The sequence below is a fragment of the Cynara cardunculus genome (genome assembly GCF_001531365.2).
Source record: "Cynara cardunculus var. scolymus isolate 2C chromosome LG 9, CcrdV1, whole genome shotgun sequence".
In the NCBI taxonomy this organism is placed as follows: Eukaryota; Viridiplantae; Streptophyta; class Magnoliopsida; order Asterales; family Asteraceae; genus Cynara; species Cynara cardunculus.
In genome coordinates, this window is record NC_037536.1 from 7667419 (window position 1) to 7691101 (window position 23683).

The 23683-nt window shown below is 33.3% G+C and overlaps 2 protein-coding genes across 13 annotated transcripts in view; both read left to right on the plus strand.

Annotated features, from left to right (window-relative positions):
• The window catches only part of LOC112518030, a 15228-nt gene extending 9840 nt beyond the window's left edge, over nucleotides 1–5388 (plus strand). For all 11 annotated transcript variants that reach the window (XM_025125549.1, XM_025125546.1, XM_025125547.1 and 8 more), the window contains 4 exons: nucleotides 1605–1715; nucleotides 2772–2885; nucleotides 3845–4010; nucleotides 4906–5388. In XM_025125549.1, coding sequence (XP_024981317.1) covers nucleotides 1605–1715; nucleotides 2772–2885; nucleotides 3845–4010; nucleotides 4906–5334 — 820 coding nt within the window. In that variant the 3' untranslated portion in view covers nucleotides 5335–5388. The remainder of the gene's footprint in view (nucleotides 1–1604; nucleotides 1716–2771; nucleotides 2886–3844; nucleotides 4011–4905) is intronic.
• Nucleotides 5389–13204: 7816 nt separating this feature from the next.
• Nucleotides 13205–22176, plus strand: LOC112518214 (protein yippee-like). 2 transcript variants are annotated; one of them, XM_025125829.1, is made up of 6 exons: nucleotides 13205–13312; nucleotides 13495–13608; nucleotides 19765–19808; nucleotides 19885–19993; nucleotides 20627–20682; nucleotides 21729–22176. In XM_025125829.1, exons 2-6 carry the CDS (start codon nucleotides 13513–13515, stop codon nucleotides 21811–21813), a joined length of 390 nt encoding a protein of 129 aa, XP_024981597.1. In that variant the 5' UTR covers nucleotides 13205–13312; nucleotides 13495–13512; the 3' UTR covers nucleotides 21814–22176. The 2 variants fall into 2 exon arrangements, with proteins under 2 accessions (XP_024981597.1, XP_024981598.1); XM_025125830.1 differs by lacking the exon at nucleotides 21729–22176 and adding an exon at nucleotides 21222–21709 and having other exon boundaries at nucleotides 13215–13312.
• Nucleotides 22177–23683: the final 1507 nt, after the last annotated feature.

Here is a 23683-nt window from a genome sequence, read left to right on the forward strand (position 1 = left end):
ATATTGTATATAATAATAATATTCAAATTGAAAATTCTATTAATTAATATATTATTTAATTTAATTTTCCATCTGGTTTATATTAATTGACATATTATATTGTTAGTGATCTGTTTTAGTTATATTATGAATGTTTGAAATTGACAAAAAAAATTAACATGTCCTTTTTGGTCATTTTACATTTCTTAACTCGCTTATCGACTTGTTTTTGCTAAACGTAATAGTTTACCAACTAGTTTTTCAGCTACCAGTTAGGTTATCAGCTAGTTTGCCAAATTTAGCCTTAGCAGAAAACAATGTTGTTTCACTAGTCAAAAGATTTATGCTGTGCTATGCGACAAATGTTTCTTAAGCTTCCATCTTCGTAAGAGATGGTCATTTACAAATGATAAAACATTTTGTGACTCTATTATGGAGATTATGTTTGTTGCTTATATATGCATGACTGAAACCATGTGATTGCTGAAAAGATTAGTGATTATCATGTTTTGGGTTCCCACATAGAAATGCAATCACATTTAAGAAGTATTCAGGGTAATGGTTGATAAACTCTATTTATGCTATAACATTTAATTAATTGTTTTATTTTATATTGTGTTGTACTCACATCTTCACACAAACCGTTCTCAAATTTATGTAAAAGTTGCTCATATTTAGTAAGCAAAGATTCCTAAAAATCTAAATAATGAATATCTTCTTGGTAATCAAATAGATAGACTACTCACCGACTAAGCTTACCTTCACGAATCCTGAATTGCCAACTCAGTGTAACGTATATGTTAGGAGTAATTAAAGAATATAGTGAGTTTGGTGATGTAGGATTCGATCCGAATGAGCTCCTTGTCCTTTTCTGCAAAAAGAAAATCGCAAAAAACTTTTTCACAAACCAGGGGTTTCATTGAAACAATCTCTCTACCTAGGGGCGAATTTAAGAAAGCGTGCACTGCACGCGCTCTATGAGCTTAATGGGAAAAAATTTAGGATGCTTGTTAGAGGTGAATGAGCTTAATGGGACTCGGCTTATTTGGTCAACTATACATGATTTTTTGGTAGTAGCTTAATGATATGAAGATGTTGATTTGGTAAGCTTCTAGGTAGGAGTTTTATGCAGAAAGCTAAGTTTTTCCCCCAAAACCTGCCCCTCTCATTTAAAAAACACGCTCCTTCCATCTATGAAAAAACCCTCCCAAACAAAAACCTTCCTAATCCATACAGACAGAGTAATTCACACACACAGCTTTATCCGTACAGGACTTAATGGGAAACCAACCAAATAGCAGGAAAAAAAACTTGTATATCATTTTTAAATGAACCGTACTTTTTAGAATATAATTTTTATTTTATTTTATATAATGCTAAATATTTAGTGGTCCCCCTTGGAAATTTTTCTGGACCCGCCTCTGTCTCTACCCTTGGGATAGATATAAGGTCTGCATACATCCTCCCCCTTAGACCCTACTTCCGCGTGGGATATACTCAGTCTATGTGCTGTCGTGTTTTCATGGCATTGGTGGTATTGAAGAATTAATTATGTCATTAATTTCATATGTTTATTGAATTTTGTAAAGACGCGTCTACCAACTTATTTATTGTTTCTCATCCAGTAATGCTCGAGTTGTGAACCCAGTTTGGTTTGCTTTGGAAACCACCGCTCAAATCGATTATAAGAGAAGGGGAGCTCTGAGGGCTAAACATATCTCACTTGATTCCAGAAGGTATTCGGATGAAAAGTTTTATGTGATTTTGCTTTCAGATATCCTATCGGCATCAAAGGAAAAAAGCAAGAGAATAAAGCAATCAACCTGCAGGATTATAAGAAGGGCACCACACTAAGTAATAATGCTTCACCTCTTTGCTCGATTTCTTGGATATATCGAAAGCACGTAAATGCAATTGCTTTCATTTATGCCTGATATTGGCTTTTGTGAGTTTAGATGCGAAATACCTGTTTTTTAACTTCGCCAATTACAAAAGTAGATTGCATCTGTTATTGCTCTCAATTTCTCATATCTAGCAATGATCAGGATCAAACTCGTTTGAGTACGATTTTTTTCCTTATGTAGTTGCACAATTGTTATAAAGGCGAGTATACATTTCTTACAAAGCTTACATGATATTATTTACCTTTGCTTGAATGGAAATTCATTACATATATATTTCTAGATTTTTTGCTCTTTTTCTATATGTAGTTCTATAGTTGTGTTATTTTTAGTCTTTGTAAATTTGGAATGCGATAAAGAAAATTTCCAAGTCAATTTTGGTGTTGAAAGGGAATCTTTTCTGTATTTTTCCCTATCCGATTCCTCCATTTTTTACGTGTGGCTGAATAGAATGGTTTTGGGCTCATTTTTTAAATTTTATATATGAAACGGTTACAAACATGTGAGAACCAATTTTAATGTATTAATATTTTTTTTTCTATCTAAGGCTGAGATTTAAGGTATTGTTTCACATATATTCATTTTGCACTGTATTTCTGTAATTTTTTTGTTTCACAGTGTGAAACAACACATGATTCACAGGTTCTCATGGTTCTCAAACCTTTTTTGAGGTTCTCATTTGATTATGCCTCTCTCTCTCTCTCCCCCTCTCTCTCTCTGTATATATATATATATACACATATATAGTGTATTTGTGTATTCATCTATAAAAGCTGCTTAGATTTGCACTCGTAAAAGGCAGCGTCTTTCTTTGAGCATCTTTTTTTTAATTAAAAGAGTAGTGTCAGTTTGCTGATGTTTGACATTTTTATCGTGTGATTACCGCTCCAGAAAGAAGAAGATGAAGCATATTCTTGACTTACCGTATGAGATTTTGACCACCATCTTGATCATGCTAGCATCATCCTCTGATGGTGCCGGTGACATTGCAAGGATTTCAACCACGTAAGTAACCCTATTCTACTTGTTTCTTACATTCTTCTTAAAAATGCTCATTGGATCTTTGATTACACGATGTTTGCTCCTCGCCACAGGTTTTTGTTCGTATGGCATCTATGGACCTTTCTGTAAAGTGAACTTTAATCCATGGTTCGTTAAGTTGGATGTCATACACTAGAAACAAGATTCTGAACCCTTTTTCTACCATAGGATGAACAGTTGTTCTACTCTTTGGGGTAAATGACAGGTCTGCAGAACCCCACCTCCAGGGGAAATTGACAGAAATAGCCCATATTGCAAACACGGTTTCACTTTTGAGCCATTTTTCTGACCCAAATTCACTTTTTAGCCATTTTCTGACCCAAATTCACTTTTTAGCCAATCTTTATGCAGAAGGCTTACATACGCGTAAGGATTGGTTTTCAGCCAAAAAAAATCCTTACGCATATGTGTAAGGTTTCCACTATAATATGGTATATGGTGGAATCTTTACGCAGAAACCTTACACATATGCATAAGGATTCTTTTTTTTGCTGCAAACCAATCCTTATGCATATGCATAAGCCTTCTGCATAACGATTCTAAAAAGTGAATCTGGGTTAGAAAATGGCTAAAAAGTGAAACCACCTTTCAGCTTTGGCTATTTATGTAAGTTGTGGTGTCGTACACTATAAACAAGATTCTGAACCCTTTTTCTACCATAGGATGAACAATCGTTCTACTCTTTGGGGTAAAAAACAAGTATGCGGACCCCACCTCCACGTGGGATACCAGGTTTGTTTGGTTTGATGAACTTACTTGACTGCCCGATAACATTACCCTTTTGTGACCAAAAGTTTTACGGTTTTAAATCAGCAAAAAGTTGCCACGCTAATAACCTGCGTTGATCCTATTTCCTACTCTTTTACCATATTCTTAGAAGTAAGAAGATAACATTACGTTTTTCATGCAAATTTTTTGTACAGATGCATAAGGTTTATGAGCCTTGCTAGTCAACCCCATGTTTTGAAGGCGGTTAACTTCCGAAGTTTGACTTCGACCGAAGATTATGAGCCACATCATAATTTGAATGGCCTCCTTTGCCAATGTGCAGAAGCTGGAAATTTGGCTGCTGAAGCCATGCTGGGAAGGGTTCGTTTGGACAATTTCCCAAATCATATTCTTAAATCATTTTAGTGCATCACAAATTTATTTGAGCATCTCTTGTTTGTTCGTGGGGTTTTCGCTGAAACAGTCGTTTTACCCTTGAATACGAATCACCAATCAATCCATGACACATCGTCCCTTGATTGAAGAGAGAATAAATAGATAATTAAATAAATATATATACTCCCTGTGTCCCAAGATAAACGTCCACAATGAAAAAAACACATGGTTTGAAAAATGTGTAATTATTAGACTTTTTAATTAACTAGATGAAAATTGTACCCTTTTTGATAGAGGAACCGAGGGAGGAGTAAATTTCTACGTCTCATAATTAAGGGTAGATCGGAAAGTAGACACTTACTTTTGAAAGTGAACACTTATTTGGGACAAACTGAAAATAGAAATGTTGACACTTATTTTGGGATGGAGGGAGTATTGAATTAAGTAATAATATGTCATGAGTTGATTGGTGGGACACGGACACTACAATAAGATTGGCTTTATAGGGCGCATTGATTGTCTAAGCATCCTAATAGAATACTTTATAGGACTTAGGTTTGTAGAACACTTTATTATAAAGACATCCTAAAAAACTTGTTAAACCGTTTAAAAGTGTTCTATAAACCTATTATAACACTCTTAAATTGGACACTATTTGGTCCTATAAACTTAAGTCCTATAAAGTACTTTTTTAGAATGCTTATACATTTTAGGCGTTCTATAAAATCAATTTTGTTGTAATGGGAGGTGACTAAAGTTTGGGGACAGGGGATTCGTATTCCTACTCTTTGGGATATACTGAGCTTGTTTTGTTTGGTTTGTTATGTATCCTTTGATATTTGGTTCGTTATGACTCTAACAACCTACGTGTATTTTGCAGGCTCTACTCTTTAACGATTATTGGTTCTGGAACGTTTTGATGGATGACAATCAACCACTGATAGCTCGAGAGGGGCCCGCTAGTGGAGTTCTGCTGCACGAGAAACTTGTGAGATCGTTCATTGCTTATAGTAGTTGTCAAGACATGGCTCCGATGCGTATCCCGTTGTTCAGCTACATGATCTCGTTCCTCGGATATGATGTTGCTCGTGAATGTGGCATCCTTCTTGCCGTCACTAATCTGTGTTCCTACGAGATCATAAGGCTTAACGTCCGCAGCCTAAGCAACATTCCGGAAAATTCTGGAAACAATGTGTCGGTGAGCGGACTTAGCAACGCCATGGCTCGACTGACGCCACCATCTGGAGCGACCCATCGAGAACGATTGCTTGCCCTGTTTGATGAGTTTTTCCCATCTGCTCCTATCTGAGTTTGTAACATCCTTTGGGGACATGAAATAAATAAAATATAAAATATAAAATGGTTTCTGAAGTATTTTGTTTGTGGTTCACAAGGTTTCTTTGACGAGTTTGGTCTTGAGAGAGTAGGCAGAGAAAACAAGTGTGGTAAATAGCAACAGAATCTAAGTTGGCATACAGTAAAAACATGAAATACAAAAGCTGGTAAGACAGTAAAAACATGAAATACGAAAGTCAACAAATTACCAATTTGACCATCGTTGGTAATAATATATTCACATGTGAATGTACTCATACCGCGTCATTTCTAATATGTAATGTATGTGTTGAGATCACTTGTAGTGTATTTTTTAGGCAAGACACATGATTCTTACTTGAAACTACTTTTGTGGTAAATCACATGAATAGTTGTGAATACAACTTTATCCATTTTATCCATACAAGAGTTAACGGAAAACCAACCAGAGAACCTCTCGGTTAGATGGTGCAAATATGTACTTTTGATAGGCAAAAAAAGAACGTTTTTAACCGTTCTCTTTTTCATCATTTCTTGCATCAAAATGTTGTAGAACTTGGTGTAAACAGTAATTCATTTTCAATCCATTACATTATTCATAACAGCAAATGAAATATTCTCAGTATACGTTATTGTTAAACAAAAATATGAAGTTTCTGTTGTTAAATTTTAGGGGTTGTTTGTCTACCTCTTAATAGTTCCATCAAGAGACAATTTCTGAATTGTTAAAAAGTGAATCTTATTTGACAAAAAGAAAGTATGTCTCTTAATAGTTCTAAAACCCTTTGAATAATTTTGTATCATGGGTCTCCCTTAACCATTCAGCGCCATAATTTCGTTGTAAATAATTACCAAAAAATTATATTTCATTTTGTACTATATCATCAGAACCTCTTAATCATTCTGCATCAAATCATTCAGCAACTACCAAATAGCACCTTAAACTGCGGATGTTTATCATTTTTAAACAAAAATATGAAAATCAATTGTATGTCACATAAATTTTTGTTAAGTACCAGGAGGTACCATGTTCAAATACAAGGGTGGTGTCTAATTGGTTTGAGTTTGGCTCCAAAGGTCAAAAATACTAGGAAGTACCAGTTTCAAATCCAAGAAGAAATAAAAATCCCCTTGTGGCCACGGAGGTTCAAATGCGATGACTCCGGACTATCTTGCAATGCAGGTGGTCACTCTGAGATTAGTCGGCTCGCATAACGGATTGGATATCCAGGTTAATAAAAAAAAGTTTGTTAATAAAAAAATTCATGGTGTACTTATTTTATTAAATTAAATGTGAAGGTTCATTGCATGATGTCATATCAAAATTTGTTAACAAACATTGTGAATGTTTATTTTCTTAACAAATAAATGTGAATTAAAGATTTTTTTTATCGTTAAAAAAATGAGAATATTTTATTGTATATAATCACAAAAATTTCTGATAAAAATGTGAAAGTTTCATTATTATTAATGAAAAACATGTGAAGGTTTAATTAAAAAAGGCTAAAAATAATATATATATATATATATATATAATTAAAAAAATATTATTTTGTTTGCTTTGGGTTCAATTTTGTTTATATTTTTGTATATTTTAATACATTTATATAATATAATATAATGTATGTTATAAAAATATAAAATATGCATTAGTGTATTTATAATACATTATATATATTTTATTATATATATGATGTATCTATTTAATTTAATTTATTTCTTTTATTCATCGTTTTATAACGTTGTATTTAAGTATCATCATTGTTTCACCTATGAATTTTAAACAAAAATCATTGTTTCATTTATGAAGTTTATAAAAAAATCATTGTTTCACCTATGAACTTTGTTTAAACTTTATTAATTATTTCATTTACTTTCCGGTTTCACCTACAAACTTCAATTAAAAAAAATGAGCAACGAATGTTCATACATGAAATAATATTATGAACTTTAAACAAAAATCATTGTTTCACCTATGACTTTGCTGGTTACTTCGGTAAGAAAATCGAAACAATTAAAGTTCATATATTAAATAACACTATAAACTTTAAACAAACACCATATGAAACATGATTATTTTCAATGTAGCAGTTCAAGAGGAAAAGATGGGTTGATGATTATCTTCCAAAAATAAAACATGATTATCTTTCGAAAAATAAAAATAGTTTTTTCCAAAATTGCCCTATATTTAATTCAATTTTTTTCCTTTTTATCATTTTAAAACCTCTTATTTAACCACAACCGTTGATTAAAAAAATCAATGACTCAGATGAATTTGTAAAGTTAATAATATTTACTTGGTTGATAAACGATTATGTGATTATATATTATATATAGATTGTACAACTAATAATATATTTTAAAATATATCAAACATATTTATGTATTTTCATGATGTATAATATATTTCTCATTTATTATATATATATATATATTTATGAATCATATAATATTATATTTATAAATTGTATAATACTAGAAAAGTACTCGCGCAATGCAACGAGATACATCTTGATTTTAATATTTTATTTTATTTTTATCTCAGTCGATGTTATAATATGGTCTTATGTGATTTTGAAAAAGCGATGATGTTTTTATTTTTGAATAAAGTATAAATTTGAAGATATCATAAAAATTTGACAAAAATATATCGATATTAGTATCAAATTAATATTTAAAATTTCTCATTTTTTATGTAATTTTTAATTTAATTTTTTTATTATAATTTATTTTAGGTTCAATAAAGAAGTATTTTTATATTTGGTTTAATAATATAATTTTTTTATAAAGATAATAGTTAATTATTTTGTTAGAACTCGATGATTATACTAATTATATTTTAGATTTTTTTTATTTTAAAATGAGATGTTTATCCTCTATTTGATTATGTTTATCTGTAGTTAGTTACACAAATTCAAATATGGAGCTTTAATAAGTTGTACTTATCCATAATTTACTTGTAATCTTGAATTTTAAGTAATATGCATCAATATGCGGTTCTTCATGCATAAAAAAAAAATTTTGTCAAATGTTTTATAATATAGTATAGATATAATATTTTTAGAATATATATATATATATATATATAACATATACTATATACTATATATGTATTGTAATATAACATAAAATTAATATATTTTTACATATATATATAGATTGTATAATATATTAATATATTTTAGAACATATAGGAGCACAATTATTTGTTAACCAAGTAAATAGTATTGAGTTTGTTAACTGATCTAAGTTTTTATTTTTTTTAATCAACGGTTGTGGTTAAATAAAAGGTTATAATCTAATATAAAAAATAGAAATTAAATGGTACTAAATAAAGGGCATTTTTGGAACAAATTGTTTTTATTTTTGGAAATTAATTAAATTTTAATTTTGTAAGATAATCAATAATAATATTTAAATGATTTTTTTTTGGAAGATAATCATATTTTATGTTCGGAAGATAATCAATAATAATATTAAAAGGATTTTTGTTTAAAGATAAAACCAAAAAATTCGTAGGTGAAACAATGATTTTTATTTAAAGTTTATAATGTTCTTTTAGTATGAACTTTGGTTGTTCCAAAAATTGTGTTATTTTATAGATTTTGAGTATATTGTTTTGTTTTATTTGTAAAATTTATGAATAAACTAATTTCCTTACAAATTTCATTAATGAAATCATGTTATCTAGTTCTCAAAATGTTTCATTCATGAAATTAATTTCATTTTGGTTAATAACCATGAAACTAATTTCATTAATGAAATTAGTTTATTTAGTTTTTAAAATGTTGCATTGACTGAACCATATTTAGTTTCATTAATAAAAACCAATTTCATTTTGGTTAGAAACCATGAAACCAATTAAACTAATGAAATCATGTTATTCAATTTTCAAAATGTTTCATTCATGAAACCAATTTTACCAATGAAATCATATCATTCAGTTTTCAAAATGTTTCATTCATAAAACCAATTTCATTAATGAAATCATATTATCCAGTTTTCAAAATGTTTTATTCAGTTTTCAAAATGTTTCATTCATTATTGTTGATTAATAATAATTTTTAAGAAAGAGGATTTAATTTCGGGAAAGGAGATTTCAATGATCTCAAACATTTAAACGTGTTCCAGTTTTGCCCCTTATTGGGGAAAATGATAAAAAAAATTGTTTTATTTTTTTACTTTCTTAAAATAACTTGTTTTAATCATGATCTTTGATCATGAGAATAGATGGATACGATTGGTTTGTAGAGCTTGTATGAAATGGATGGTTTGCAAAGTAAACCTCTTCTCTCTTTATATATTATGTGATAATTACAGAGGTGGTCCCTATAGTTTGTTGGTTATGAAAATAAGAAAAAAAAACAGAAAGAGTAAAGACAAACAATAAAACAGATAGAAATGCCTTTTTTTCTAACCAATTTTTTATAACAAAATTAGTGATCATGGACCATTTTCAAAACAAAATACAAACCATAAGGATAATTTTTAGACTTATCAAAGTTCACGTCCACTTTTAGACTTTTCACTAAATCTAAGGGACCAAAAATAGAGTTTAAACCAACTTAAAATAAAAGAACGTTTTTTTATGGATTGGTGTAGACGGATTGATATATCACTTAAATTGCATAAAAAAATTAGAAATATTTAATACTCAACTCATTTTAAATACGTCGACAAAACTTTTCTAAAAGTGTAATTTATAAATAAAATACGTATTTTTAATGTATTTTTTTGTTAAAATTATCATTAATTGATTAATATAACAAAGTATACATTAAAAAAAATGAAAAGGGTGAAAAAGACAAAAAGAAAAAGACAAACTAAATGAGAACTAATTAGTTTGTGGTAAGGTCTAATATGAGTTAATCATTTTATGATATTAATTGTATTACCTTAATTAATAGGTAAAGGATGTTTTAGTAAAATGATTAACTATAGTTTAAATATTTTTCTTATTTAGTAGTTATTAATCAATAATTCGGTTTTCTTAATTATCTCAACAAAATTGATTTTATAGATTATCGTTTCCTGATTCTTCAAACCTTTTATTCATCGTTTAAATCATACCATAAAATCAAAACCTTCTGACAAACTGAATAAAAAATGGAGTTATATACATACCCATCTCGTTCTTCCCTTCACCACAACGCATCTCATTGGAGACCTCTACAGTGCAATACAATACGATCTCGTCGAAGATTTCGATGATGAGCTAAGCCCATATCTCGTCGGAGACCTCGACGATGCACCACAACACGATCTTGTCGAAGATTTTGATGATGCGCTAAAGCCCAGATCTCGTCAGAGACCTTGACGGTGCACCACAACGTGTATCACATTGTGGGTTGTGTGTGGCTTAAAACTATGATCACATATGTTATCAACCCATGTTCAAAAAGTTATCACAGTGGTATCACAATGTGTATTATAATTGGTTTTGTGTCTTACTGTTATAACATCTTGGTTATCACAGCGTGTATAAAATAGAAGGGTAAATTAGTAATTTGGGTTGATTATTCAATTTACTTTAATTAGTTTAATATTCCAATTTACTTTAATTAGATTAATTACTTTATTTTGGGGGAAAAGCCTACCTCTGATCAACCTATACTCATCTGTGTCAGAAGATCTTGCCTAGTAGTTGCACTAACAAATGTTTCAATTGATCAGCTGAAGATATCATCATCTAAAGATCCACTAGCTGGTGGATCATCATCTGACGATGTTCCATCTGAAGAACTGTGTCTCCACAAGGGACAACAAGGACAGAGGTACAATCTACATACTTGCTCCTAAGTGCTTTTCCTCTTTTGTCAACCCGGTAAGGAAAACCAAGGTTACTTCGCATTTAATCTGGTGTGGCTTGCTTATAGTGCGGTATACGTTGCATATAATGCATTACGGGCGCAACCATAACAAGGAGGAAACATGCAAAAATCAATCGGATGAACAGTGCCCTGAAAGTTGAAATAGGACATCTTGTCCATACTTTATCATAATGTTGTTTTGTCTCATTGGACAGGACACTACCTATAAATACGCAGTAAAGCTTTGAAAATCAATACGTAGAAATAGAGTTTAATAGAGAATACCGTGTTGTTCTTCAAAGATTCAAAGTTCATCAGATCAACCACTGTCTCTATGCAACTTCAGTCATCCTTCTGTGATCACTAAAGGATTTTACTTGTGCGTGATTCTTGTTGTTGATAATATGTTTTCTAGTAATCTACTTTTAAATGCTTCTTACTTCTGCTGTTGATTGGAGTTGTTTTGGATTGTTACAAGATAATGATCGAACAGAACCATCAAAAACACGTTAAATCCATTTGGGAACGAAACAAAGTGTGACAAATCAGTCGAGATCAACGTTGTATATCACCAATGTACTTTAAGATGTCATAGGTTTATGCAGTATATATGCATTACGGTTTTCAGTATTCATCAGCTTTATGTGATCATTTGAAGCATGTTAATTGTTACAATTCAGTTTTTGATTCTCAAAAATGTTGTGGTGTTTAGACACCACGTATTTGAATAAAACGTTTCAGCTTAAAGCCATGACCTTACTTAACGTAATGTTGATAATAGAATGTACCTCAAGAACTGAGAAGGCAAAGACCAACAAAGGGAGATGACAACATGGCCTTGGATTAGTCCAGATGGGCACAAAGTTCGCCTGACATCGATAGTTAACAGCAAAAATCTATAAATAATTGGGTGTTACTATTACGTAGTGATGGCCAAAAACCGGTCCCGGGCCGGGCCCAACTGGTCCCAAGATTTCTCATAACCGGTCCTGGTCAAGCTTTATTGTAACCGGTTATGGGCCGCTGTTCTCGGTCATTAAAAAATAATTTTTTTAATGAGATATATTTTTAATACATTGTAAAATTTGTAATTGGGTCACCAAATACACTTTAAAAATGCGTTTTATTATAATTAAAATTACAGTGTCTTACAAAATATAACGAGAAACCGATAATTGTGAACGTTTTTTTGCGCTTTTTGTGAATCGAGAACTTGGAATGTAAATTCCTCAACTAAGACATTTATATATAGTGTTTAGAAAGCAAAAAAAATACAAAAAACGGCTACATTTATTTAAAAAAATGCCTACATTTTTTAAAAATCGGGTCGGGCCAGGCCGGTCCATAACCGGTCCCGATCCCACGAAACACCCCAAATCCATAACCGGTTCCAGATTTCAGTCCTATAACCGGTCATTACCGGTCCCGGGCTGGGCCGGTTTGGCCATCACTACTATTACACGAACATTTAGTGACACCATAGTTAAGGGTTTTAATGTTACTTGAGACCGGTCTGACTTTAACAAATACATTTTATTTTGTACTGTATTTATTTTTTACATTATCTTTATTCAATTAACACACCATATTTTGTACAGTTTTGGTATTATGCATAGTCTAACACCAAAACCATACCTTGATAAGAAATGTTATATCAGTAATATGTTACATGTGGACATTCTACATGGACAATGAAATATGATATGGAAATTTGGTAACTGGTGTCATATCATCTTAACTCAAATCAAAATGTTACCCATTGTTATAATAGATAAATTTTTCAAAGAACAATGCATTAAGAAAAGTAACTTGAAAGTATATTGTTGTAATAAAAAATAAAGATACAATGTTACAATAAGAAAATTTGTGAAAGTAGGTGTCTCTTACTAGAAAACGGAATTGGAGGTCCGATCAAGAAAAAATCCGAGCCTTTTGCATCTCTATTTTTCATGTACTAAAAGTTGATTTAAGTCGGAATTAAGGGATATAAGTAAGAAATTGTAAAAGTTGAAGGACTAATATGCAAATACTTGAAATACACAAAGAGAAAGGAAACAGAGCCTCCTCGCTCATATGAACTGTGGAAAATCCACACCAAAAGAGGCAAAGGTTGATTGGCATGATCTTMTGCTGTTTYTCTCTCYGTAACAATTTCTGCTAAAGGTAAACCAAATGATCCCATTTCTCTTCAATCTTTACACCCAATGCTTCCATATCCTTTGTTTCTTGAATGATWYAATCGATTTTRTGTTCGATAATCGTTTCTCACTGACGAGGGATCTTCTTTCTTTTTYTGGGTTAAAATTTTCTTCCCTTTTTTGRATGAAAATTTTGGGTGTTTATAGAGAGAGAAGGAAAAGAAAATGGGTAGGCTGTTTGTGGTAACTCTCGAGGGGAGCATCTACAGTTGTAAGCATTGCAAAACCCATTTGGGCCTCTCCGATGACATCATCTCTAAGGTATATAAATCTCATCTTCCCTCATGCAATTGGAAATGTGTTTCTTCGTATGTGATCAAGAATGTGTCTCTATTTACATGATATGATCAAACGAAATGGTATAGAATTGGAGATGGAAATGGTTTTTTCTAATGTGTTAGGGTTCTATAATTTAGTAGTGGGTTTGATGTAATAGACTTAGGGGCTGTTAGGTTGGTTTTCCGTAAGTGGGATAAAGCTGTCTCGGTGGATTAATCCACCTGTGTAGGTTTTTGTTTGGAGTGTATTTTCATAATGAAATGAGCATGTTTTTTTAATTGGGAGGGGGGGGGGGGGTTTGGAAGAAAACTTGGCTTTCTGAATAAAGCTCCCCCCATAGGGTTACCGAATAAGTATGTCATTAAGCGAGTACCAAACGGTCATGTATAGTTGACGGAATAAGTTGTGAGTCCTATTAAACTCATTAAGCCCTTACTCTAGCAAGATGTCAAAACTTATTAATTTTCTGTTTCTTGTTTGAGTTAGAAAGATTGTTTATACTTTCTATGTTGATTAAAATATATATATGTTCTTGGTTGTTATGGCTATTTTGGTGGTGTGAATGTATTTTTTAATATATTTTGCAGTTCATTTGTGTACTGAGGGGAGATACAATCCATTATTTCCTACCGTATAATGTCCTTTTTCATGTTACGTTGGATGTGGAAGTCGAATGGAATCTATTTGATGGTCATCTTTCATGCAATATATTTCCTTTGTTAAACTCATGAATAATTAGCCATGATGTTATGATCTCATGTTTTAGTTTCCTTCTCTAAATCTTATGACACTCTTTTATAAAAATGGCAACCATCGTGCACCAACGCTCCTTGAATTCGTGAGGGCAATCGTGAGAGTTCTTTATGCTTAGCCGTTCCCTTCTATTTCAAACCTGTGTTTTTTTAGCCATAAAGATTAACCATATAACTCAGACCTCGTGGAAAAAATCCACTATGTTTACTAGCAATGTGTCTTTTTACACGATGAAACAAGAGTTTAGTACATTTTTTGATGAAATTGATACTTATCCGAACCTTAAAAAGTCACCATATCTTAATCAGATACCAGACAGCAAGTGGGAGATTGACATCCTTTCAATCTTGGCTAAAGAGAAGCGACTAAAATTTTTGAGTCAATGCAAATATAGAGCCAGTTTGATGTGGTAATTGTGCAAAATGAGACTTTCGGTGCCACGAGGATAAAGGTACAAAAGAAGTCCTTTGAAAAACCGCATGGTCTTTCTCCAAAAAGGAAGAACCATTCGTATAAAAAATGGGGGTTTTGGTTTCGTAGCGCTCACTTGAATTGGTTCAAGATGGTTAATAAAGGCTACACCTTTTTGTTTCAGTAAATCGTCTTCCATTTCCATTGTAGCAAGCCATTTCCATTGTAGCAAGCCTTCTTAGTTGCAGATTTCGTCTAGTGATAATCGTCTTACCTCTATAATCCAATCTTTTACTATTTACTATATATGTTGCGATTATAATAAATGAAACTTGTGTAGGTAGCAAGATAAAAAATGGATAGAAATTAGGTACCCTATCAGGCCTTGCTTTTGCAAGCTCTCAATGTCCTTTCCTTTTCTTTTTCTTTTTGGGGCTTTTTGTTTCTTAGCTTTGAGTAGTTATTAACATTTGAKATAATCAAGTTGTTAAAGTTTTTTTATTCTCTTAAAATGGCAAGTAGATTATGATTTACTTCTGTCAAGAGATACGATCCAGCTGAACTCCACAATTAAGGTCTAATACTTGGATGATCTGTTCGTCTATTTAGAATAGAATTGGAATTTGTTTCTCTTATGGCTGTGACATGCTCAACCATTTAGGTCTTTACTCTTCAGAATAGATGTTAGTATAGTAAGAGTGTTCTTGAGAAGCATCCTGAGAAATTAAGTTTTGGATCTGCATCCATAAACGTAAAGTGAAAGTTCCTCACTCATATATGGTACTTAATGTTCACAACTGAGCAATAAACATAAAGGGAAACTCCCTCGCTCCTATATGGTACATAATGTTCACAAATTGAGAAATGTGTTCAAGTTGGAATACTACCAACTAAACCAAACCAAACATACCTAGTAGATCCCACTCAAATCTCAGAAGTAGGGGGATAGGATGTACATAGACCTTTCCTCTGCCTCATGGAGTAGAGGTTGTTTTCGTGAAGACCCCTGACTTGACAAAAAGTTTGGGAAGTCAAGAAGAGGTTTAGATGCACAGTGTGAAATATTTGTAAAATTTGAGAGTGTGCCAAAACGAAGTCTATTATAGATGGTAGAACAGTATAGCAATGTAACACGATGTAATGGGTAAGTTTACCCGAACCTGAGGTCCTAACTAGTTATCGCTCACATTGGGCACTTCTAACTACGTGAAAAGTTCCCTTAGGAAACTGCTAATCTAATTCTCAGTTTTATAACCCTTCCCCCATCCCCCTCAGTGTCTCCATCCTCTCTCTCCCCATCTGCAACAGCTAATAGTCCCTCTAAATAACCTGCCACCTTAGTCATGTTTGTCTAAGAACTCCTACTATCAAATGTTTAAGTGAATCTACTAAAACTAGGGGAGTTTCATTTAAACCACACAAAGTCCCACTAGGGATAAACTCAGGTAATATTCTTTGACATTGCAAGGAAAGACAAAGGGACAAATGACGGTTAATTGGGTGATGGCCTAGTTAATGGTGATGCAAAACTCATTATTGCTCATTGTGGAAATGGATGGCCATTTTATATAGATGAATGGTGATCTTAGGGAAATGGATGGCTATCGTATGGGTATGAATGGTCATCTTGGGGAAAATGGATAGCTATTTTGTAGAGATGAATGGATCTTGGGGAATTGAATGGTCATCTTTCCTATTTAGGCACACCAAACACATTAAAAATACACTCTTGTGAGCACTTTTATGGTGAGAGCAACACTTTGTCAATCCAATAGAGAGGTTAATATTTATAAGTGAGATAACAACCTGTGTAGGGGTGTCAAATTAGTACCAAACCAAATCAGCCAACATGGATACCAACCGTATTAATCAAATTTTTACCAACTTAATTTGGCTGGTACTATCATACCAAATATGCAAAACTTGGTTGGTATGCAGTAGCAGAAATCTTAAAACCATGGTACTATACCGTATTGACTTTTTTGTATTTAAATATTTAATTAAATATTAGTTATTAATTAATATTTAATTAACCATAATGGCCCTAGCTTTTGAGTTTTCCCTTTTTCTAATTTGACTCGAAATTTCATTTCATTTCCTATCCTTAACTCGGTCACGCTCACTCCACTGCTCTCTTTTGCTATGTCCAAACTAATACCTAGAAGCAATTTGCATTATTATTTTCTTTTTGTCTTTCGAGTTTAGACGTTTTGTCACATGTTTGAAACATTGTTTGATTTGTGAAGATCCCATGGAACACAACCTTGTTTGAAATTTTATATTAGCTTCGAAGTATTAAACACTGTAATGTTGGACTTTGTTTGGGTATTGATCATATTTTTGCTTGTTTTTACGTATTCAAATTTACAAGTTCTGCCATGCTGGTACATAAATAATACCAACATGTACCAACCGCAAAAAACTTGGTACCCAATAAAGTTGGTTGGTACATTGTATAGGATTTTTTTGTACCAATTATAAGTTGGCTGGTAAATTGTATAGGGAAAAAAACATGGTATCGTACCATATTCACCCCCAATCCTTTGTACTTCTTATTTCGTTTTCCATAGTGATTATCAACTTCCTCCCTCTGTGTGGATGTACACTATTGCATTGATAGTGGAACCACGTCTATTCGGTGTTGCCTCATCTTGTTTATGCTTACTTTTTGTTTCCGTGTATTTGGTTTTGTTTTTGTTTTTGTTGAACACACTTCGATAAGATCCATTTTGTTCCACATTGGTTGTTGGGTTTGGTCTTACTTTGTGTGATTATTGGGACGTGAGATTCATCTAAAACCCAACAAGTTGTATCAGAGTTTGGGTTTGGGAAAGTTCTTAACATGATCCTGCGGCTTAGATTGACCCTCCATGTCAGAAGGGAATTCTCATTTGATGGATGTTGAGGAGGTGTTTGGATATCTGCATTTGCATCGTCCTGTAGACTTGTTATCACTCACCGCTTTGCAACTTGCAATGGTGGTAACTTTTTGCGGTTTAATGAATCTTCCACTTATTTGATGGGTTGGTTAAGAGATTATTTATGGTTAAACTCTTCACAACTTATTAATGGATATAACCGGGTTATTTGGAAAATTACTAGCGGAACCACCGCAAGGGTTATTTAGACAATGTTAGAGGAGATATACTTGAGGAAATCCTTACGAACCGCTTAATTCTCTTGAAGACCGTTACATACAAGATGAAGGACGGGACATCAATCAAGAATCATCTGAAATCTTTTGACAACTTGATCTCAAAGATTAAGACCGTAGATCTAAAGATTGATGAGGAGCAATGACCAGATTTGCGAATTCCTTAATCCTCAGGAGAGACTATCACTATGGTGTACGTCATGGCGACTCTTTTTAAGTGAGGAGTTGAGAGACCAGAAGGGATGGATTATACCACGAGGTCGGGACTATGGAAAAATTGTCGGGTTGTTTGTAGAGAGAGACCGTGATGACATGACAGTTAGTGGGCGTTCCAACTCTAGGAATCCCCTGTTCGAGGAGCAAGTCCAAAGTTACAGCCCCGTGCAGTTACTGCAAAAATATCGGCCGTTCGGGAGGGAATGTCCCAAATTATTGAAGAAATTAGAGACTGAAGACACGTCCTCAATTGCGACAGAGGAGGGTGCACTTTTGGCCACAATGAACTCTTTAGTAATGGATCATTGTACGTCTTTCGACATGACGTTAGATAGATGTCGTTTTTCTATGTTCGAGACAAAAGTGGGAAACAACATTTCATTGGAGAATGGTGCTCTTTGCAAAAGCTGATGGGCTTTGGATCCGTGAAGATTAGAATATTCTATGGCTGCGTGCCTATGATCTTGGATGTGAGATATGTTCCACGTTTGTTGTGATATCTGATTTTTGTGTGCCAATTGACTGTGTGCTTGCAAGGCAATTTTTAAGGAGGATGGTTTGAAGATTCGAGCATTCGCATGGTCGATTTCGTTCTCCAATTTCTTCTGCAGCGTATGTTCTGATAGGAACCAAATGATATATATATATATATATATATTATATAAAACTAATAACAAGAATCAAAATACAAAATCGGCATGCTTTTGAGAAGCAGCCATCTACACCAAAGATGATTGAATCCTAGAGTTTGTCATAATACTTAATTTCTCCTAGTTCATATTTATAAATGAGTTCCTAAGGGCACATTGAAAATATTAGTCTCAAGTCACATACTACCCAACGATGTGTTTTATTGTCCACAACCTACAATTTATATCAGCATTCACAATATGGTATGATATGTTGAAACCAACTAAAGAGTAGAATTCCTCTTCTTTTGGATCCCCTTAGGGGGCGCTTGGTTTGATGGAATGATTTTGAGGGATTTGGATTTCGTGGAAGGATTTGGAACCCTTGGTGTGTGGTTTGTAGGATTTGGAGTGGAATTGAATTTCATTCTTTTTAAATAATTTATAAAAAATATATAAATAATTAAATTACCTTTTTAATAATTGATTATTACAAAACAAATGCTTTTAACATATTTTAGAACATCGTTACGTGCAGATTCTACAAAATCCCGTGAAATACCAACCACCCCATTGGAATGCAAAATCCTATGTGGGATTTCAAATCCAAGAAATCCTTCAAACCAAACATTGGATTGAAATGGAATTCAGTTCCAAATCCCTCCAAATATAATCCAATCATGCAAACCAAGCGAGACCTTAGTCTCTTTAGACTGCGTTTTGGTACCGAACTGAAGAGGACAGAACTAGTTGTTTGTATAGTGTTTGGTAAAACTATTATAGGACGGGACAAAATGTTAAATGGACCAAACCCGACGAGCCCAGTATCTCACTCGGAGGTGGGGTCCGGGGGTAAGATGTACACAGACTTGACCTCTACCTTAAAGAATCAGATGTTCTTGTGGATTATCCTCAAGTTTCTTCTGCCTATAATTAACAGGCGTATATTTGTTGTTTTGCTTTGATTTATAACAGGCTTTCCACAGTCGACATGGAAAGGCTTATCTCTTTGACAAGGTGTAAGTATTCTTGTCACTTTTAAAAAATGTTTATAGAAATGTTTATGGATTGATGTCATGATTCTATTCTTTCCAGTGTGAATGTGACTGTCGGAGAGAAAGAAGAGCGGATGATGATAACTGGAATGCATACTGTTGTCGACATATTTTGTGTTGGATGTGGTTCGATTGTCGGGTGGAAATATGTGAGATCTTATTTGCATTCATACTTCCATTTTTAGTAATTTTGAGCTTCTAAACTACTTCTGTCCTGATATAAGTGTCCACGTTTCTATTTTAGGGGTTGTTTGGTTGATTTTTCATTGAGTCTTATATGGATAAAGCTGTCTATGTGGATTAATTTGTCTATATAGGTTGAGAATGTTTTGTTTGGGAGGGTTTTTACATAGATGAAAGGAGTGTGTTCTTTAATTGGGATGGGCAAGTTTGTAAAAAACTTGGCTATCTGAATAAAGGTCCCCCCCCCCTAGAATCTTACTAAATAAGTCATTTTCTATATCATTAAGCCACTATTAAACAGTCATGTATAGCTGACCAAATAAGTTGTGAGTTCCATTAAGCTCATTAAGCTGCTAACAAACAGGCCCTTAGTTTGTCCCAAAATAAGTGTCAACTTTCAGAAGGAAGTGGCTACTTTCCAAATTTACCCTTAATCGTAAGATGGATAAATTCTTTACTTGGTAAGGGTAAAATTGTCATTCTAGTTGTTTAAAAAGTGTAATAATCACATATTTTCAAAACTGTGTGCCTTTTTTATTGTGGACATTTATTTTGGGACAGATGTGTCTAATTACCACATGATTGTGTGTTAATTTCAGGAGTCTGCACATGAGAAGGGGCAAAAGTACAAGGAAGGGAAGTTTATTCTTGAAAGGTATGCACTAGATTTTGTTAGGGCAAAATGCAGCAAAGCTTCGTTTAGTTCCCTTTTTAATATAACGAACAATCCTTTTTTATCTGAATCAATGTAACCAAGTTTCAAAATTTCCTGTTTTGTACCCATTTTGACCGGTAACATGTTGATCTTGTAACATTTGTGGATACCCGTTTACAGAAGATCTACAAAATGTTTCTTGAAGGGTTATTGCAAAGTGCACTATAAACTTGACATGCATGTCATCAAATGTTACAAGATCTGTAACCAGTAGGTTAGAGGTCAAAATGGGTACAAATAGAAAATTTTGAAACCTTGTCACATTGATTAGAAAAAAGAAAATTATTTGTTACGTTAAATAGAAACTAATGCAAACTTCATTGCAGTTAGATTCATTTTTCTATTTTCTACCACTTTGTCAAGATTGAAAAAGATCTACACTTTTGAAGATTTTCTTTCTCGAACAATATAACAAAGTTTTCTATTTTGTACTCATTTTAACCTGTAACCGGTTGATCTTGTAATATTTGATGATGTAGATACAAGTTTAGGAAAAGGTTACAGCAAAGTGGATGAAAACCTTCACATGCACGTCATCAAATGTTACGAGATCAAATAGACTACCGCTCAAATGAGTAAAACATAGGAAATTTTTAAAGTTTATTACATTAAATTGGAACTAAGACAAACTTCATTGCATTTAGGTTCATTTCTCTATTCTACCCTTTTGTCAAGATTGAAAAAAGTCTACACTTCTTTGAAGAATAATTTTTTCTCGATCAATGTAACAAAATTTCCTATCTTGTACCTATTTTGACCGTTAACCAGTTGATCTTGTAACATCTGATGACGTGGATATATGTTTACGAAAAGGTTAGACGATAAACTTGGCACACACCTCATCAAATAGGTTATTGTTCAGAATGAATAAAAGATAGGAAATTTCGAAACTTTGTTACACTAAATAATGAGGAACATAGGCATCGTTGCATTTCTGTATTCTACCATTTTGTGAAGATTGAAAAGAGATTGAGATTTTTGAGCAGGTTTAAGGTTTTGGGTCCGGATGGGAGCATGTATGTACTCGGGCAAGAGGTTCAGGTGGGCGGAAGCGACGCAGATGACGCGTGATTCGGTCTCATCTGCTGTCTATTTGTACAGTCCCATTAAAATGTGGTCTACTTTCTTAGGCGGAAATGAATTTGTAGGATGATTTTAGTGCAAAAAAATCATATATTTTTTAGTCACTCTTTGTGGCTATTTTCTTCGTATTTCCGAGGTTTTCCATGGGGAGTGTCTTTGACTGATGAACTCAAGAGTCGTGTGTTTGAATCATTTTTTTGGTCAAGGAAAAGCTGATGTACAAAATACGAGCTTCCTCCGATCCCGTGGTTGTGCTTTGTTTCAATCAATGCCCTTTTTGATCGACCGAAAAGTTGTAGTGACATCATTTATTGTGATGATATAAGAAATAGTTGGCGTTTATTGGTGGTCGATCGTGGTGGTAGCATTCGGATTATGGTTTTCGTTGATTGGTAATAGTTGATCACGCAGTGTTGGTTCAAATGTAGATTAAAGCGTTTGCTAGAAAAGAACCATGTCATATGTATGTTGAAAGCGACCTGAACGTATTAAATCAGTTTGAAAACATAGACATCCTGTCCCGTTTTAAACCCATGCTAACAATTATTCATCGTCTCGAACCCGTTTTTTATTAGGGTTCTAAAAGGCGTGTCATAGCGTAAGATACATTTTCGTCACCAAGATAAGGTCTGTAACATTTGTGCAAGGCGGAATTCACTTTACACATTGATGGATACATTTTTTACAAGGGTTTTAACTTTTTTTTAAAAAAATTTAAAAAAATAGGTTTTTGTGTTTCGAGATTTTACACTTTTACATATTTATCTAATCACATTGATTCGTAGATTGGCACAGGTACATACACATCATGAATTCAGGGTTAAAACGAAGTTATAAAACCCTTCCAAATTATATTCTAAATCTTCAATCACATATTCTTTACATGATATTAATATATATGAATTTTCTTCTAATATAAATTTAAATTGTTTAAAATCATCATCTCATTGAATAATAAATAGAAAACATATATGTATATATAATTATATATACGACATAAATTTCTCGATTTACATCACGCCTAGAAAAAGGGAGCGTAAGGCTTGAGGTTTGATCTCGCCGTCAGGACACACCTCACGCCATCTAAAGCCTTATCCAATATATCTATCTCACTCGAAATTATACACTCCGTATAATGTACAAAGAACTTATCTTTATCACAAGGGAGTAGCGAGGTTGTTTCCTATCCCAAAGTGGTCTTTTGTAGAGATTTCAGAACCAAAATAGGACCGTCAAACTCAACCGAGCTTAAAACCGACTCTACATGGCTAGGCCTTTCTAGGAGTAGTCTCAAACCGAGCCTGGGACTAGTCTTCGAACTAGACTATTTATGCATCAGTATGTGCATATGAAAGGTTATGGACAAAATTTTTGAATACAAGTTCGTTGATAACTTTCGTCAAACCTACTTCATTACAATTTGTTTTTTTGCCAAAAGGGTATGACACCACCCTCTAGAGCCCCCTCAGTATCGGTCCCACGGCTATTGTGGGAAATATAAATTTCCATGCCCTTGGGCAGCTGAGTAGTTTCTGAAGTCAAACCCCAGACCTCCCATTCATCGGCAAGAAAGTCCACCTCCATACCAGCTAGCTTGGACATTACGAATTGCTTCACTCACAAGATCATCCTACTTGGTCGTTATCAAATGGCATTTTTAATGGTTATCTTTAGGCAAAAAATTGATTACCAACAACCCCAACCGGCCCCACACAGAACCCGCCTCCAAAGACACCAATGTGAGGGAGCAATTTTTGGCTCACTCAGCAGCTGAGGCTACCAGGTGGAGGGACTGAGATCAAACCTAGGACCTATCTTGTATTTGGGCAAAGTCACCCCACTCCTTTGTCAACTGAGG

Coding starts and splice junctions, on each gene's coding strand:
- LOC112518214 (XM_025125829.1), top strand. CDS start 13,513: ATGGGTAGGCTGTTTGTGGTAACTCTCGAGGGGAGCATCTACAGTTGT. Junction 19,994..20,626: donor CGATTGTCGGGTGGAAATAT/GTGAGATCTTAT, acceptor TGTTAATTTCAG/GAGTCTGCACATGAGAAGGG. Junction 20,683..21,728: donor GGGAAGTTTATTCTTGAAAG/GTATGCACTAGA, acceptor ATTTTTGAGCAG/GTTTAAGGTTTTGGGTCCGG.